The 14,889-nt window shown below is 48.9% G+C and overlaps 1 protein-coding gene across 8 annotated transcripts in view; it reads right to left on the bottom strand.

Moving 5' to 3' along the window:
* ZNF12 (zinc finger protein 12) overlaps positions 1 to 14,889 on the bottom strand; it is a 62,476-nt gene that overhangs the window by 22,279 nt on the left and 25,308 nt on the right. For 4 of the 8 annotated variants that reach the window (XM_070043569.1, XM_070043571.1, XM_070043564.1 and 1 more), the window contains exons 1-4: positions 8,844 to 9,246; positions 7,794 to 7,858; positions 791 to 917; positions 427 to 522 (exon numbers count right to left, since the gene is read on the bottom strand). In XM_070043569.1, the coding sequence (XP_069899670.1) occupies positions 427 to 522; positions 791 to 917; positions 7,794 to 7,808 (238 nt within the window). In that variant the 5' untranslated portion in view covers positions 7,809 to 7,858; positions 8,844 to 9,246. Of the gene's footprint in view, positions 1 to 426; positions 523 to 790; positions 918 to 7,793; positions 7,859 to 8,843; positions 9,247 to 14,889 lie in introns of those variants that run through there. The other 4 variants (XM_070043570.1, XM_070043566.1, XM_070043565.1 and 1 more) reach the window with 3 other exon arrangements.

The following is a 14,889-nucleotide window of genomic DNA, read 5'->3' as shown; positions in this document are numbered from 1 at the left end:
GAAAGAGAAGTGAGAAGTGAAACTGCAGACAGAAACAAGTCTGAGGCATTTCATGGGAAACAAGAAAAAAGGGAAGTAAAAAGAATATGGAGAGTCACGAGTTATTCTCTAGTAACAGACTATGAATGGCTGAAAGCAAAAACAATCTACAATAAGAGGTTACTGAATATGCTGTAAGAACAAGAGGATCTGAGGTTTAAGAGGAAGAAGGAAGTGAGTGGGTTTGGTTCTGGGTAGAAGCAAGCGTGGAGGAGCTCTACCAACATAAGCTTTTGTGGGGAAGGAGGAAGTCTTTGGGAGTGAGATTCGTGTAGCTACAGCACACGAGCAACTCTCCTTAGTCACTTCTAAGGCTTGGCACCATTAAAAAATTCCAGGGAAAAACACTTCTGAGTTACCAACCTCCTCACTGCCTCACTCACACACCTGGGTAACTCTGAAGTAGGAATTCTCCTCCCACTATCCATGGCTCTTCTCCTTTCTCCAACTTGGTGATAACTTCCGGTTTGATAATGTGACACCCTGTTAACAGAAATGAGAGAGAACTTGAGCCTGGCTGCTGGGCTTCCAGATCTGTCATCTAAGCAAAGGGCTGCCTTTCGAGCTACACAACAGAAGTGGCCATCTGTGCTGTACCAAAATTAGAACCTACTTGGAGGCAAAGACCAAATGCCCTCCTGCCTGGTGCCCCAGATTACTCACATTTGTCCCGTTAAATTCAAAGTTAAAGTCAGTAAGTTAGAGGGAAATCCTGTTTATCTCAGCAATTCAGAAAGCAGGTTCTCCTCACCCACAGAAACGAGGTGGCTGTAGTTCTCCAGCATCACATCCCTGTAGGTTATCTTCTGCTCAGGGTCCAACTGCTGCCACTCATCCTGGGTGAAGTCCACAGCCACGTCCTTGAATGACACTGGCCCCTGTAATGGCACCGTGATGGGAACTGGGTGACGTGGAGAAGACTTAGGGGGACAAGAGCTCACCCAGCTCACCAAGAAAGTTAACACTGTATACCTCTTTTACGTTATGGATCTCGTGGGAGGAAAATAAATGCAATACACTGCTATGAGTTCGTTCAGTGTACAACGAAGAAAGAAAATATTGTCTTACACTGTGAGCCAGGAACAATCCTGGCTGTTGGGGACCTACAACAGCAGACAAAGCCCCTGCCCCCGAGGAGCACAGGCCTGAGGGCACACGTGCCAACCCGGGATGCACTGTGCCCCTTCGCTTGGCTTCCAGACTGTTAACAGCGTGGTCCTCCTCTTACCTCCCCGGCCACTCCTTCTCAGTCTCGTTTGCTGGCTCCTCCTCTCCCCTGAGTCATCCTCAAGTTAGAGGGACCTGGGGCTCAGTTATTTTCCTTTACACTTTGCTTTGATGGTGATCCCATCTGGCCTCATGGCTTTAATTACCATCTACATGTCAACATTTCCCAAATTTATATCGCCAGCCCAGGCTTCTCTCCTAAACTCCGGACACATGTGTCCCATTCCTGTCCTAAGCTTCTCCTACCGCTCACAGAAGGAGCTGAGCTGCAGTACTGGCCACACTTCCCGAAGTAACAAGCAAGCCAGGCAACACATCCTAGTTCCGTATTTTACTATGAAGATAAGCCTGGAGTGGTCTGACCCTGACCTGCCAAACGAGCTGTCGGGGACAGCTGGGTGAGCTGCCCCTAATTCCCAGCTGGGGACTTGGAATCCCTTCTTCCCATGAACACCTTCCAGGGGAGAAGCACACTCCTGACAAGGGACAGAGAGCTCACAAAAGAACTAGAAATTGCCACACCCAGACGTTTTAGCGTGGATCTTCTGAATAAATTCACGAACACTCACACCAGTCATTACAAACTGTTTCCTTCTGTACCATCACCTCTGAAATAAAGATAATAATGGGGGGGCTTCCCTGGTGGCGCAGTGGTTGGGAGTCCGCCTGCCAATGAAGGGGACATGGGTTCGTGCCCTGGTGCGGGAGGATCCCACATGCTGCGGAGCGGCTGGGCCCGTGAGCCATGTCCGGAGCCTGTGCTCCGCAACGGGAGAGGCCACAACGGTGAGAGGCCCGCGTACAGCAAAAAAAAAAAAAAAAAAAGATAATAATGGTACCTATCACATAATGATACAGGTCAATATCAAATGGGTTCATCCATGGAAAGCACTTAACATAGTTCTTTGGACATAAAATGCTTCTCAATGATACCTACTATTATTGTTGATAATCTAAAGTGTATCCTATTACTCGTGAAAAGAGGACAAATATGAAGCAGAAAACAGAGAAGTAAATTTAAATAACTAAATGTAATGTGGCTGTTAAGTTTATGCAATTGCCAACAAAGGAATACAACACAGGACCAGCATGTTAAACATAAAAAAGTTCAGGTGATTTCAAAAGAACGTGGAGGGAGGAATGGTGTGGAAGAGGTTAAGGAAAAGACCACGCCAAGCACAGAGGCCGTTTAAGATGGCAACAAACTCCTGACATTGACTGGAAATCAAAGTTCTTTATGTGTAACAATCGAAGAGGCAGGATGGGTCCTGTTAGCAAGGTCCCCTGAGATGCCAGATCACCTGACCCCCAGCTCCAGATGCAGAGACGTCCGGGACCCAGGCTTTGCTGGCCTGGGAAGGCTGAGGGTGCCCACCTGCTGACAGGACACCAGGGGGTGGGGGGTGAGCGGGGCGGGGGGAAGAGCTGGTTGCCGCCCAAGGCAGACGAGCGTCTGTGCAGAACTGCCTCGGCTCAGCCTCGAGAAGCCTGTCTCAGAAATCGACAGCAAGTCTTCCAGAAGCTCTGCCCATATTCCATTCAGGCGTCACTGGACACACCTGTGGCTGCCCGGATGAAGACTGGGGGCCCACACGTTCACACACTGAAAGTTATTAGCAAATGCAAGAGAGTGAGGGATCAGACCACGAAGTACTCTCATGTTAAAGCATAAGTAGAATCACGCACACCTTATTCTCCTTTCCGGTTCTGCATTTGTAATTTCACAAAATGTGTGATTTGAGGGGCTTTTCTAATTGCTTGTAATTTTGCCGGATGAGAAAAAAACAGCACAATAAGAAAACATTATAGTTTTCACTGGTAACGGGCATAAAAATATATGCACTGTTGCTGCTTGAAAACAGCATTCATGTGAATGTTCCAGATGATTTTCTATTTGGTGATGGGTTAAGTGGCTTGCCCACATTCACTTTTATGTAAAGGGAAGATGAGAAAACTGCACTTTAAACTTAAAAAAATGGATGTCAGGAAACCTGGATAACAAATTAAGAAAGCAATCAGAACTGCAAATACTGAGGGGTTTTAGGTCAGTTTCAAAACACAAGGGAACAACCCACGACGTATGTGTCTTAAAAGACCACTTGGTACAGTAAGATTCCACACAGACAGCCTTGTAATCCCACAACTCAGAACTGGTTACACATTTCCCACAAGCCACTTTCTCAGCGTTACGTTCACAGTGTCGGCTCACTCCCCTGCTTGGTGGCAGAGAGAACGGGTCTCCTTTCCTTTCTGAGATTCTTTTCATGAGTGGCTAGAAAGCTTAAGCACTGGAATTCCATTAGAGAAAAGGAGTATTCCTCAGAGGATTGTACGTGACAAAACCCCAAGAGGGCTTTAACAGCTGCGTCCCTGTGTCAGAGATCTCCCATGCATGGCTGGGGCCCAAATGACACACAACAGCGGGGGCCCAGGGGCCGCAGTCCTAGGACGCCGCTCCACAACCAAAAGGGTCCTCTCGCTCGTCAGGGAAAAAGAAAGGTGTTCCCAGACACACACAGCCTCCACAGCCAGGAAGCGAGGACCCTACCTGCCTGGCCTGTCCCAGGAGAGTGGCTGATGCACTGCCCAGAACCAGAAAGGGGAACTGAGACCCAGCAGAAAGGGAACCATGAGACCGACGCATTCCTCCCCTCTCACGCGCCTCCGCCCGCAAAGAAGCTGCACCTCAGTACTGACCAAGGAGGGTGCTCTTCAACTAGGACTCTTACCCACACAAACGTGCTGATTTCTAGAAACTTTTGAAATGCATAGTATTCAACCTCTCAAAGTAAAAAAAAAGTAATGAATTACATAGCAATGCTGGAAAATACAGGAAAAAGACAATGAACTTTGGAAAACAATGTTTACTAACATGACCCCAACTGGAAAAATTTAGAAACATTTAACACGACTCTGAAAGCCAATAAGACAAGGAAAACAAAACAGAACGAAACAAAACAAAACAAGACAGTATTGGGGCAGGAAGACGGGCAATGCACATGACAGGCCCTTCATATAAAAACAGAAATACACCAGTCTGAAAAGACCACAGACAGAAGGATTCCAACTACGTGACATTCTGGAAAGGGCAAAAATACACAGACAGTAACAAGATCAGCAGCTGTCGGGGGCTCGGGGACACTGTGGGGGATGAACAGGTGACCGGCACGGATGTTTCGGGCAGTGAAGTGCTTCTGGGTAGCACTGCAGTGGTGGCTGCAGGTCATCACACTTGTCCAAACCTGGGCAGTAGGACACAGAGAGGGAGCCTTAATATAAACTACAGACTCCACGGGAGAATCAGGGGTCAATGCTGATCCATCACTGCGATGACGCGCCACACAGGCCTGAGAGGTTATCAAGGGAGGGAACCCAGAGGGACGGGCATAGGAAACTGCTGTCTGCTCGATTCTCCTGGAACCCTAAAACTGCTCTAAAAACTGTCTATCCATTAAAAAGAAGAAACAGCTTCTAAGCATGTGAAAATACTCTCAACCTCATTCACGATTCAGAAAAACCCCAAGGGAACGTCCATACTGCTTACCGGGGCCTAGGACCAGCGGGAACACGCCGCGGCCTAGCCCCTTCCTGTCGGGCAGCGCGCTGGAGCCCAGAGTCCCCCTGACTTGACCCACCGCACCCCACCCCGTGTTTCATGCCGTCCACGGTCTCTACACATGACATCTTTAGATCAGATGACTCACTGTCCGATTACAAGGTTTCAGTTTCTCCACAGGATGAAACAAAAACCAGCACAGAGGGGAGGCTCTTCAGTCAACCTCAGGGTCTGCCTGCATCCACGTCCCGCTGTTCCTGACGGGAGGCCCACGTCCTAAGGAAGGAGGTCCTTACCAGCACCTCAGGAGTCTCATCCAGTCCACCTCACGCTGCTCTGAGAGCCTCGCCAACCTCTGCAGCTACCCAAGTCCTGGTCACTTGAGGGCCGTCACCCTTCCCCAAGTCACTGAGCCACGTGTTGTGACGATGCATTTATAACCAGGATCTCGTACTTCCCCAGTGGCGCAGTCGTTAAGAATCCGCCTGTCAAAGGCGGGCACATGAGTTCGAACGCTGGTCTGGGAAGATCCCACATGCTGCGGAGCAACTAAGTCTGTGAGCCACAACTACTGAGCCCGCCAGCCACAACAATGGAAGCCCACATGCCTAGAAGCCGTGCTCCTTAGTAAGAGAAGCCACCGCAATAAGAAGTCCACGCACCGTCACGAAGAGTAGGCCCCACTCGCTACAACTAGAGAAAAAGCCAGCAGGCAAAAACAAACACCCAACGCAGCTAAAAATGATTAAATTAATAAATAAATAAAAGTCTAAATAAATAAATAAAACCAGACTCTGCTTTGTCAGCACTCTGGATTTCCCTACACATTGACGGGCAGGATTCTCTTCCTCTCCTGTAATGATGTCTGTGAAGTGCCTTCCCTGCGTAGAAGAGAAGCTACTGGAAGCAGAGAACTGCTTCTTAAGATCACATGCAGAAGCTGAAAACATTTGATGTTTATGTCTAAGAAAAAAGACACAACACTAGATGCTGTGAATGGTCTCCAAGCCAACAGCGAGGCAAGCAGGACACTTCCTCTAGGGATCCTTCCATCAGCAGAGCAGAAAATGTCCACTGGGCCCCAGAGCTCTGCTCTCTCCTCAAACCCCCAACTTCACCCTCACCCTCAGCTGAGGAGCTGCTTCCCTGAGAACAGAGAAGCCATCGGAGGGCTTCCCCACCTGCAACCCAGCTCTGCCATCCCCTCCCCACTCCAGCACCCCGGGCAGCAGCTCTCCCCTCCCCCACACGCATCTACTGGATCATTCCGACTCTTATTTCTCCCATCAAAACACAACACAACACAACACAACACAACATCCTCCCCGGACCTCAGCTCCTACTCCAGCTACTGTCCAATTTCTTCTTTCCCTGTCACAGCAAAACATCCTGAAACAGTTGGGAACAGAACAAACCCAGTTCTCCCACTCCTCTCTCCTAAGCGTCTCCGATCAGGATTTTACCCCACAGATCCATCCAAACGCATCATCAGCGAGATACGACCTCCCCCCAGTGCTCAGCTCGATGGTCAATGGCTCCATAGAACGGCAACCTCGTTTGTCCAGTCACCCAGGGAACCTCTAAAGTGCTTCCCACATGCACACAAAACGCTGTGCTTAATATTTTAGGAGAAATACTCAGCGTGGAGAATACACTTGAGCTGCTGGAGGAAAGAGCAGCACAGAAAAAAAGTTTCCGTAACTACAGAAATGAAAAGATCAGCTATTTTAATGGTAGCAAGTACGGGATGAGGGGGAACGACTAAAAACCATTTAGACTACGACATTAACAAGCCTAATACTACAACGTGGTAACAGAGGCTGGTGAAGGACTTTAGAATGAACCCATTTTTCTGGGTAGGGTGACAGGGTGGATGATGCAACGATGAGCCGCCAGGGACAAAAGGAGAAGGCAAGGGGCGGGGGAGCTGTAAGTAATCATTCTTGGATCTACTGGATCTAGCAATTTGAGGTGCCCTTTGGACAAACTCCACAGAGATGCTGGCAAGTGGCTGGACAGAGGCATCTATCTGGTCCCGCTGGGAGAACTGACAGAGCTGGAAGTAAAAAGCACCACAAGGCGAAGTCAGACAGGTTGAAGAGTCATGAACCAAGAGTGAAAAGACAACACACAAAGAGGGGGGAAGAAAGAATCAGTCAGGAAGAGAGCAAGGAGAGATCTGTCACAGAAACCAACACAGCAGACTCTGCAGATGGGAAGGCGACAGTGGTCTGAGGTGACGACTGGCAAATCGCCACTGGTTTGTATGCTGGATGCCAGGTCACCTCAACCGGATCAGGTTCCGGGGAGGGGCAGAACCAAGACCGCAGGCTGCACGATACAATACAGGTGGGAAACACGGAATCTTTGCCACAGACATCACTACATGGTGTGTAACGCGACCCTGTTAGATTGTAAGTGACAAAGAGGGAAATTTACTGGAAGGGTGACAAGGCTGTGCTTCCAGATGCTCCTCATTGCGTCCCTGGACTGAGCACTGAAAACAATGTACCTATGTGACAACGGTGTTCTACTGAACAGAAAAGTTCTATGCCCTGAGTGCTCCCTGGAAGGCATGATCTCGGCTTACGGGAAGCACAAGGAAGGCACCGATGTCAACACGTTAGGGGCTGTGGCTCAGGAAGGCTAGCGGCCTACAGCGGGATCCTCAAGGAAACCTTTAACGCCCGAGAACAAAAGTGCTTCGGCAGGACAATGTAAGTCAAGCAAGGGATGGCGTTTTGCCACAGATGTCAAGAACACGAGGCTTGTACTGTGTCTATAAGAGGATCGTGGGATCTACACGTGGAACTTGCCAGAAACACTTGGTACTGACCTGCTCCTCTACGCTTTGTCGAACCACATCTTTTCCCTACTCCGACTTTCCCATTTCACGTTTTGAACTATTCGCCTCCCAAGGTGTTATCACAAAAGAACAGCAGCAGGTAAATAAGTAAACAGCAAAACTCACCAGGGGCTGATTCATTTTCCGCTGCTCTTGGAACAACGTGCAGGACTGTGACAGTGGAGGCGGACCTGCAGAAGGAAAACGCAGGCAGTGAAGCTACGACTGAAGCGGCTCGGGGTTGCACGAGCACCCGCCCCGCGCTCCACAAGAGACACCTGTGGGAGACCCGCCATTTCCTCTTCAGAAGGGCCTGTTAGAATGAGGAGGGAGCAACCACCCTCAGGTCTGTAACTCCCACGTGGCTGGGGTACCTGAGGGGATACTTTTTTCAGCAGCGAGTGTACATTGAGTCCTACGAAAATAATCCTCCGCCATTAAATATGAAATTAAAACACGCTTATAGTTTAACTCTTCTAAGTCTGTTAACAACTTAGATTAGACATCCACAGCATACCCAGAATAAAGGGACACACTCAAGTGCGTTTCAGTCTTTCAATTATTTGTACAAACTTTAGAAACTTAAGTGCGACGCTCAAAAAACACTTTTATTAAAACTGACTTTAAGTGGACAGAACACCTGCCCTAGGAGTTTAGATTCCTTGTAGCGACTGCACGTGCACACCCGGTGAGGATCTAGGACAAGTCATCTCCCTTCTCAGGCCAAATCTCTTCCTTCCTCAAGCGAGGCAGCAGGACAGAAGCCTTGCAGACTCATCCTGCACCGATTACACTGTGCGAATCCACAGGGAACAACCGAGGGGGGCAGGGGACGCTTAGATTAGACAACCAAGGTGGTGACGCGCCTTGAGAGACACGTGCGAGATGCCGACACGGCGACAAGAGGATGTGGAGGATCGGGGTTGGACGGAAGGGAGGAAGAGGCACGTCCCGGCCGAGTCTGTGGCCCCTGCTCCCCCAGAACACCCGGAGCTCACAAGTCCCAGGGGAGCCCCATCCGGAGTAGCCGGCCCTGCCCTCCAGCCCGGCCCATCCACCTCCGGGAAGCGGTCAAACCCTCCCGATCGCACTACCGCGGGGCCCGCGGCGGGGTAACCCAAGCCCGCTCTGCAACGGCCGCAAGGTCCACAACCGCCTGCAGGCACGCAGACGCACCAACCCCGTCGAGACTCGCTGACCGTCCCCGGGCTCCCGAGGCTCCGGTCCGAGGGCTGCTCCTCCGGCGCGCTCCTCTCTCGGGGTCCCTCCTCTCCGCCTCCCTAGGCCACTGGGCCCGAGGAGCCGGCTCTGGGCCTACGGCACAAACTCCCTTCAGGCCCACGGCTCTCCCGGGAACTCGCTATGCCGCGCACCGCCGCCGGCCGCTCGGCCACTCCGGCCCAGGCCGCGGGCTCCGCGGCTCAAGCTCGGTGGTCCCACTTCCAGCCTCCGCCCGGCCTGCGCGAACCCTCGCCCGCACACCCCGCTCGCGCTTGTTGCCGGCCGGGCCGGACGGCGTCCAGCCCCGCAAGCCCCGAAATGTTCGGCAAGAGGCCAAAACGGCGGAACGACGACCATAGCCGACCTGCGCACGCACAGGAAGCGAAGGCGGCGCGGCGACGGCGCGCGTGCGCCAACCCTCAGAAACCGTGAGGCGCACCTGCGCAGGAGGACGCCGGAAGTCCGCCTGCCAAAGCCCGACCGGAGAGCGAAACAAGTACCAAGACTCTATTTCCCAGAAGTCTCCGCGCCGTCCAGTTAGTGAGCGACGTAAATGTCTTCATCTCATCTGGCAGTGAGGAGCTGCTGTGCTGCGACGGTGGGCCGTCTGGACCAGGGACTCAATTGCCCATTTGTCTTCACTCCTGTTAGGGATCAAGGAAAGCTGCGGCCTCAAGCGGGGGCTGTGTGATGGCCTCCAGGGTCCCTGGTCCTTTCCCTGCCCTGAGACATTTCGAGTTACATCTGAGATTCCCCCACCGCCAGGAGAGGGGAAGGAGTGTATCACGTTAGCTTAACTGAAACGCTACAACTGTAATTCAAATCCTAGGATACAATAAATGCCCAGCCATGATACAAACTAATATTACCCACGAAAAGAAAAGAAAATAGAAATTGTAGCTGTTTGCACAACCAACACTTTAAAAACTGTACGAAAATCAGAAGGTACACACAAACAGAAAACAGACACCTGGGATCTTACCTCTTAACGAAGATACTGTTTATGTTAGGTAAAAATATCATTTCTCAAAAATGAAATCATAAGGGTAATGATTTATCACTATTTTGGGGGTGAGATAATATAACTGTGTTTTTGGCCAACTGTTCCTTAAAAGCTGCTAGGGGAAAAGTTAAAAATAAAATCTCCAGGGACTTCCCTGGCGATACAGTGGTTAAGACTCCTAGGTTCCACTGCAGGGGGTACGCGTTTGATTCCTCGTTGGGGAACTAAGATCCCGCATGCTGCGCAGTGCAGTCCCATTAATTAAGTAATTAACAAAAATAAAAAATAAAATCTCCCGCCAACCGAGAAAATCCTCTACACAAATGTAGACATAAAGAAACCGGTTTACTGTTGAATAAACATTAAACAAGACTGTGTTGTGCACCACAGGCGAAGCACTAATGTTTGTGCAAATGAAATCAACTTCACCTTTTTTTTTTTTTATACCTCAGCAGATAAATTCTGTTGCATACATGTTCTCAAGATAAACGGGAACTTGTCTCATGTGAAAAGACTTGACAACACCATAAAAATGGCATACATTCTTTCAGAGTATATCCTAAATTCACCTGGTAATCTCGGTGGCTGTCCATGCTAGTTAATACCCTTTATCCAAAGGAGAAAGACAACTGCTCCTAACTCTAGGATAAGCAGGTACTTACAGCTCAGAGCAAAGTGACTAACACCTAGCCTAAACTCCCCCGGTGACAGAGATAAAGAAGATAGCTCTCAGGTCCTTAACAAACACATTCCTGGGTTGTAATGCTGGCAAGAGACTGATTTAGCTTTTTAAAAGATTTAGATACTTACTAAAGGGACAGAGGAACTATTTTATTACAAGAGTCTTGAGGAAATCCTCTAAAAACGGAAATAAGAAGTGATGATTCGTCCAAATGAATAAGCACATAACCCATTGCTGATTTCCCCAGCAGAACTGCGACACTCTCACCGATGAAATGCTGCTCCTGTGGGAATGACAGCGACCACGCCTCCTCTGAGCCAGAGCCTGGCAAACCTCCAGGGTGCATTTCTCGCCTTTTCCATTTTCACCACGTAAAGACGTCAGCTACACGGAGTACCTTGCTTGGAAGCACCGTGGGTGGGCAGCGCGCCCATCAGCCCGCCACCAGGCCTCCAGTTCTCAGCTCACCCACGTGCACCGACCGGGTCTCAGCAGAACACTGGGGTGGCCTGTGAACCCCAGCTGCTGTGCCCACCTCAACACCTCACTCTATCCCTTCAGCCCAGGGACATGCTGGGCTCCCCAGCCCCCTGCCCTGTACTTTGCCCTGGACACTCTCTGGAAGTATTTCTATTACCAGTTGTCTTGAGGAAACGCTCTAAAAAAGGGAATAAGTACGGAGTCATCCCAATGTATAGGATGTCCAGCAGTGAGCTGATGTCCCTCATGACTCACCCCTCTCTCCAAAAGGCGGAAAACCGTCATTTCATACATTTCCCCCTTTTTAAAGCTCTTTTAAGCTAGGAGGGTAAACCTGGACCCTGCGACTGCACCTTGACCAGAAGCAGCAACGGCCACCTTTTAGTTTGGTTTCTTTAGGATCTCTTCATATATATGGATATTTACAAAACAAAGCTTTCTGCTTGTGTATCTGCATCTCTATTAACTACAGATATTTCCCCTATTTTGTCAGTTCTCTATTTCTACTGAAGTATAGTTGGTTTGCAAGGTTTCAGGTGTACAGCAAAGTGATTCGGTTACATGTATTTATGTAAGAATATATGTATTCTTTTTCAGCCTCTTTTCCATTATGGGTTATTACAAGGTATTGAACATAGTTCCCTGTGCTATACACTAGGTCATCACTGTTTATCTATTTTACATATACAAGTGTGTATCTGTCAATCCCTGTTCTTTATCTTTTTAAATTTTTACTCTCACATTCTCTTATACACACACTTTAAAAAGTATGTTGTGTTCAAATCTTTCACTTTCACTTAATACTTTTAATCTGCTTTGACACTGTACTTGAAGAAGCCTTTCCCATCCTGCATTTCCTAAGTACTTATCTGTGTTGTCTCCTGTTTATTTTTGCTCTCTTAACATAGCAATTTTATCACGATAACTGGCACCCATCTTCAGGATTTGTAAAATCCTTTTCCTCTTAAAGTCTCTCAGCCATTTTTTTCAACACTAACTCATCTACCACAACCGGAAACGCAACGTTTAAGAAGAAAACTCAAGTTTGTAATCTAACAGAAAAGGACAGGTTCTTCTTTGAAGTTCAGCGACACGTCTTAATTTGAAGGCAGGGGAGGGACTTCCCTGGTGTTCCAGTGGTAACGACTCCGCCTTCTAATGCAGGGCACGTGGGTTCGAAGCCCGGGAACCCTGGTCCGGGAGCTAAGATCCCACACGCCACGGGGCAATTAGGACCGTATGCCGCAACTAAGACACGACGCAGCGTAAGAGAAATAAATATTTTTTTAAAAAATAAAAATAAAGGCAGGGGAAGCAGGAAAGCGACCGTCACATGTGAATTTCTTCTTTTTCAAAATACAGGTCGTAGCAGTTTGCTTGGGCTGCGTCACCAAGTACGACAAACTGGCGGGCTTAAGCAACACAAATGCACTGTCCGACATTTACGCAGGTTGGAAGTCTGAGATCAAGGTGTCAGCAGGGTTGGTCCCCTCTGAGGGCTGTACGGGAGGATGTGCTCCAGGCTTCCCGGTTGAGAGGGCGGTTTCCTCACCAGCACATGCACTATGCATGTACCAGGTAGGTGCCTGGGCTGAACTCCGATCCCAGGGCTGCTTATCCACGGCAGCACCGGGCTGCTGGAGGGGTTGTCACGGACGCGTTGGCAGGAGGATTGGAGGCTGACACAGACGTCCGCTCAGCTGTGGACCCATGGCCTGGCCACAGCCCTGCCAGAGGATGCCTGGGTGAAATCCAGGTCACGGTTCACCTCCTTCCTTCTTATTTCATTCAACGACGCCTTGAAGCCCCCCTACGGCACCGGCCTGGGTGGCACGTCCCACCCAGAGATTTCCACATCCGAAGCATGTCAGTTGAGAAAGTTAAAATTAGGCCCTAGCTCAGTGCTGTGGAAATAAATCTGTGAGGCTGGGTCCAGGCATCTGTGTTGTAATGTTTTCTCCACGTGACTCTCATGCCGAAAGGACTGTGTTGACAAAGCACTTGTGCTTCACTCTACTGATATTTCTGCACTAGAGCTACAGCCGTTGTTATATTAAACTGCATCCACAGGAGGAAAAGAGAGGAGGAGAGGTGATAGTTTTGCTTGTCTGCAAACACGCTGTTACTGAACCAAACTTGGGTCCACTCGCCCGCACGCACTAAAGCCAATCTACTGACACCGGGTCACGGTGAAGGAAAGTGCCGCGTTTCTGGCAGGGCAACAAGCAAGGGGTCCAGGTATCTAGGGCTCAGAAGGCCCCCACTCCCCAATGGCTTTCAGGGAAAGGTGTTTACAGATGGGGTGAGGCTGTTGGTGGGAATGTACACTGGTGCCGCCACTATGGAGAACAGTGTGGAGGTTCCTCAAAACACTAAAGCTAGAGCCACCGTACAACCCAGCAATCACACTCCTGGGCACATACCCTGAGAAAACCATAATTCAGGAAGACACATGCACCCCAATATGTATAGCAGTACTATTTACAATAGCCAAGACATGGGAGCAACTTAAACATCCATCGACAGAGGAATGGATAAGGAAGACGTGGTACATACATGCGATGGAATACTACTCAGCCATAAAAAGAATGAGATAATGCCATTTGCAGCAACATGGATGGACCTAGAGATTATCATACTAAGGGAAAAAAGTCAGACAGAGAAAGACAAATACCACATGATATCACTTCTATGTGGAATCTAAAACAATGATACCAATGAACTTCTTTACAAAACAGAAACAGACTCACAGACATAGAAAACAAACTTATGGTTACCAAAGGGGAAAGGTGGGGGAGAGGAACAGATCAGGAGGTTGGGACTAACGTACACACACAACTATATACAAAATAGGCAATCAACGAGGACCTCCTGTATAGCTCAGGGACCTCTACTCAATATTCTCTATTAACCTAGGGAGTCCCCTGCTGGCGCAGAGGTTACGATTCTGGTCTTTCACGGTCGTGGCCCGGGTTCAATACCTGGTCAGGGAACTGAGATCCTACAAGCCACACAGCGCAACGAAAAAAAACACAAAATTTTGTAATAACCTAAATGGGAAAACAATCTGAAAAAGAAAAGGTATCTGTGTATATATAACTGAATCACTTTGCTGTACACCGGAAACTAACACAACATTGTAAACCAACTATAGTCCCAAAATAAAATTTAAAAAATGTTTAAAGTGAATTACAAAAGAGTGGGGTGAGGGAGGGGAGGTTAAGGGGTGTGTGGTCAGCTTGTGGACATTCTTCCGATTGGTTGGTGGTGAGATAATTTGAGGTCAACATCATCAACCTTCTGGTTCCAGCTGCTCTGGGGTCTACGTGCTTGTGGGCAGCATGCAGTTCACGTCTTCCACCTGCTGGGGGCTTCAGTCTGCAAAACAGCTCCAAGGACGAGGCTCAGAACAGTATCTACAGCCCTTGAGGAAGAAGGAAATGTCCTTGACTTTGTTTAACGGCTACACTACTGTTATTTGGTCGTTTTGGACTCTTTTCCTGTCTTTTTGCACTTTCTCCCTTCTCTGCTTAAATTGTCCCTTTCGAACTCAGGGAAGGCTAGGAGGCTAAAATTTTCTAAAGACAAGAAGCAGGCAGAAGACATGGGGAGAATCCGTCCCAGGAAGGCCCCACAAGGTCCTGCTCACTTACAACATCAGATTCGATCTGGGCTGTTTACGCCGTTTTTGGACAACATACCAACACATCTTAAGACTGGTCCCACCCGATTTTAGCTCATTTGGACAAGGTGATGTGGGGTGGGATTATGCAAATCCAGATCTGAAGACTAGATAAAGCAATCAGGGTATTTCACAGTATACAAGAGAAATTTTC

Source organism: Globicephala melas, chromosome 15, assembly GCF_963455315.2.
Source record: "Globicephala melas chromosome 15, mGloMel1.2, whole genome shotgun sequence".
Lineage (NCBI taxonomy): Eukaryota > Metazoa > Chordata > Mammalia > Artiodactyla > Delphinidae > Globicephala > Globicephala melas.
This window is presented reverse-complemented; position numbering and strand designations above follow the sequence as displayed.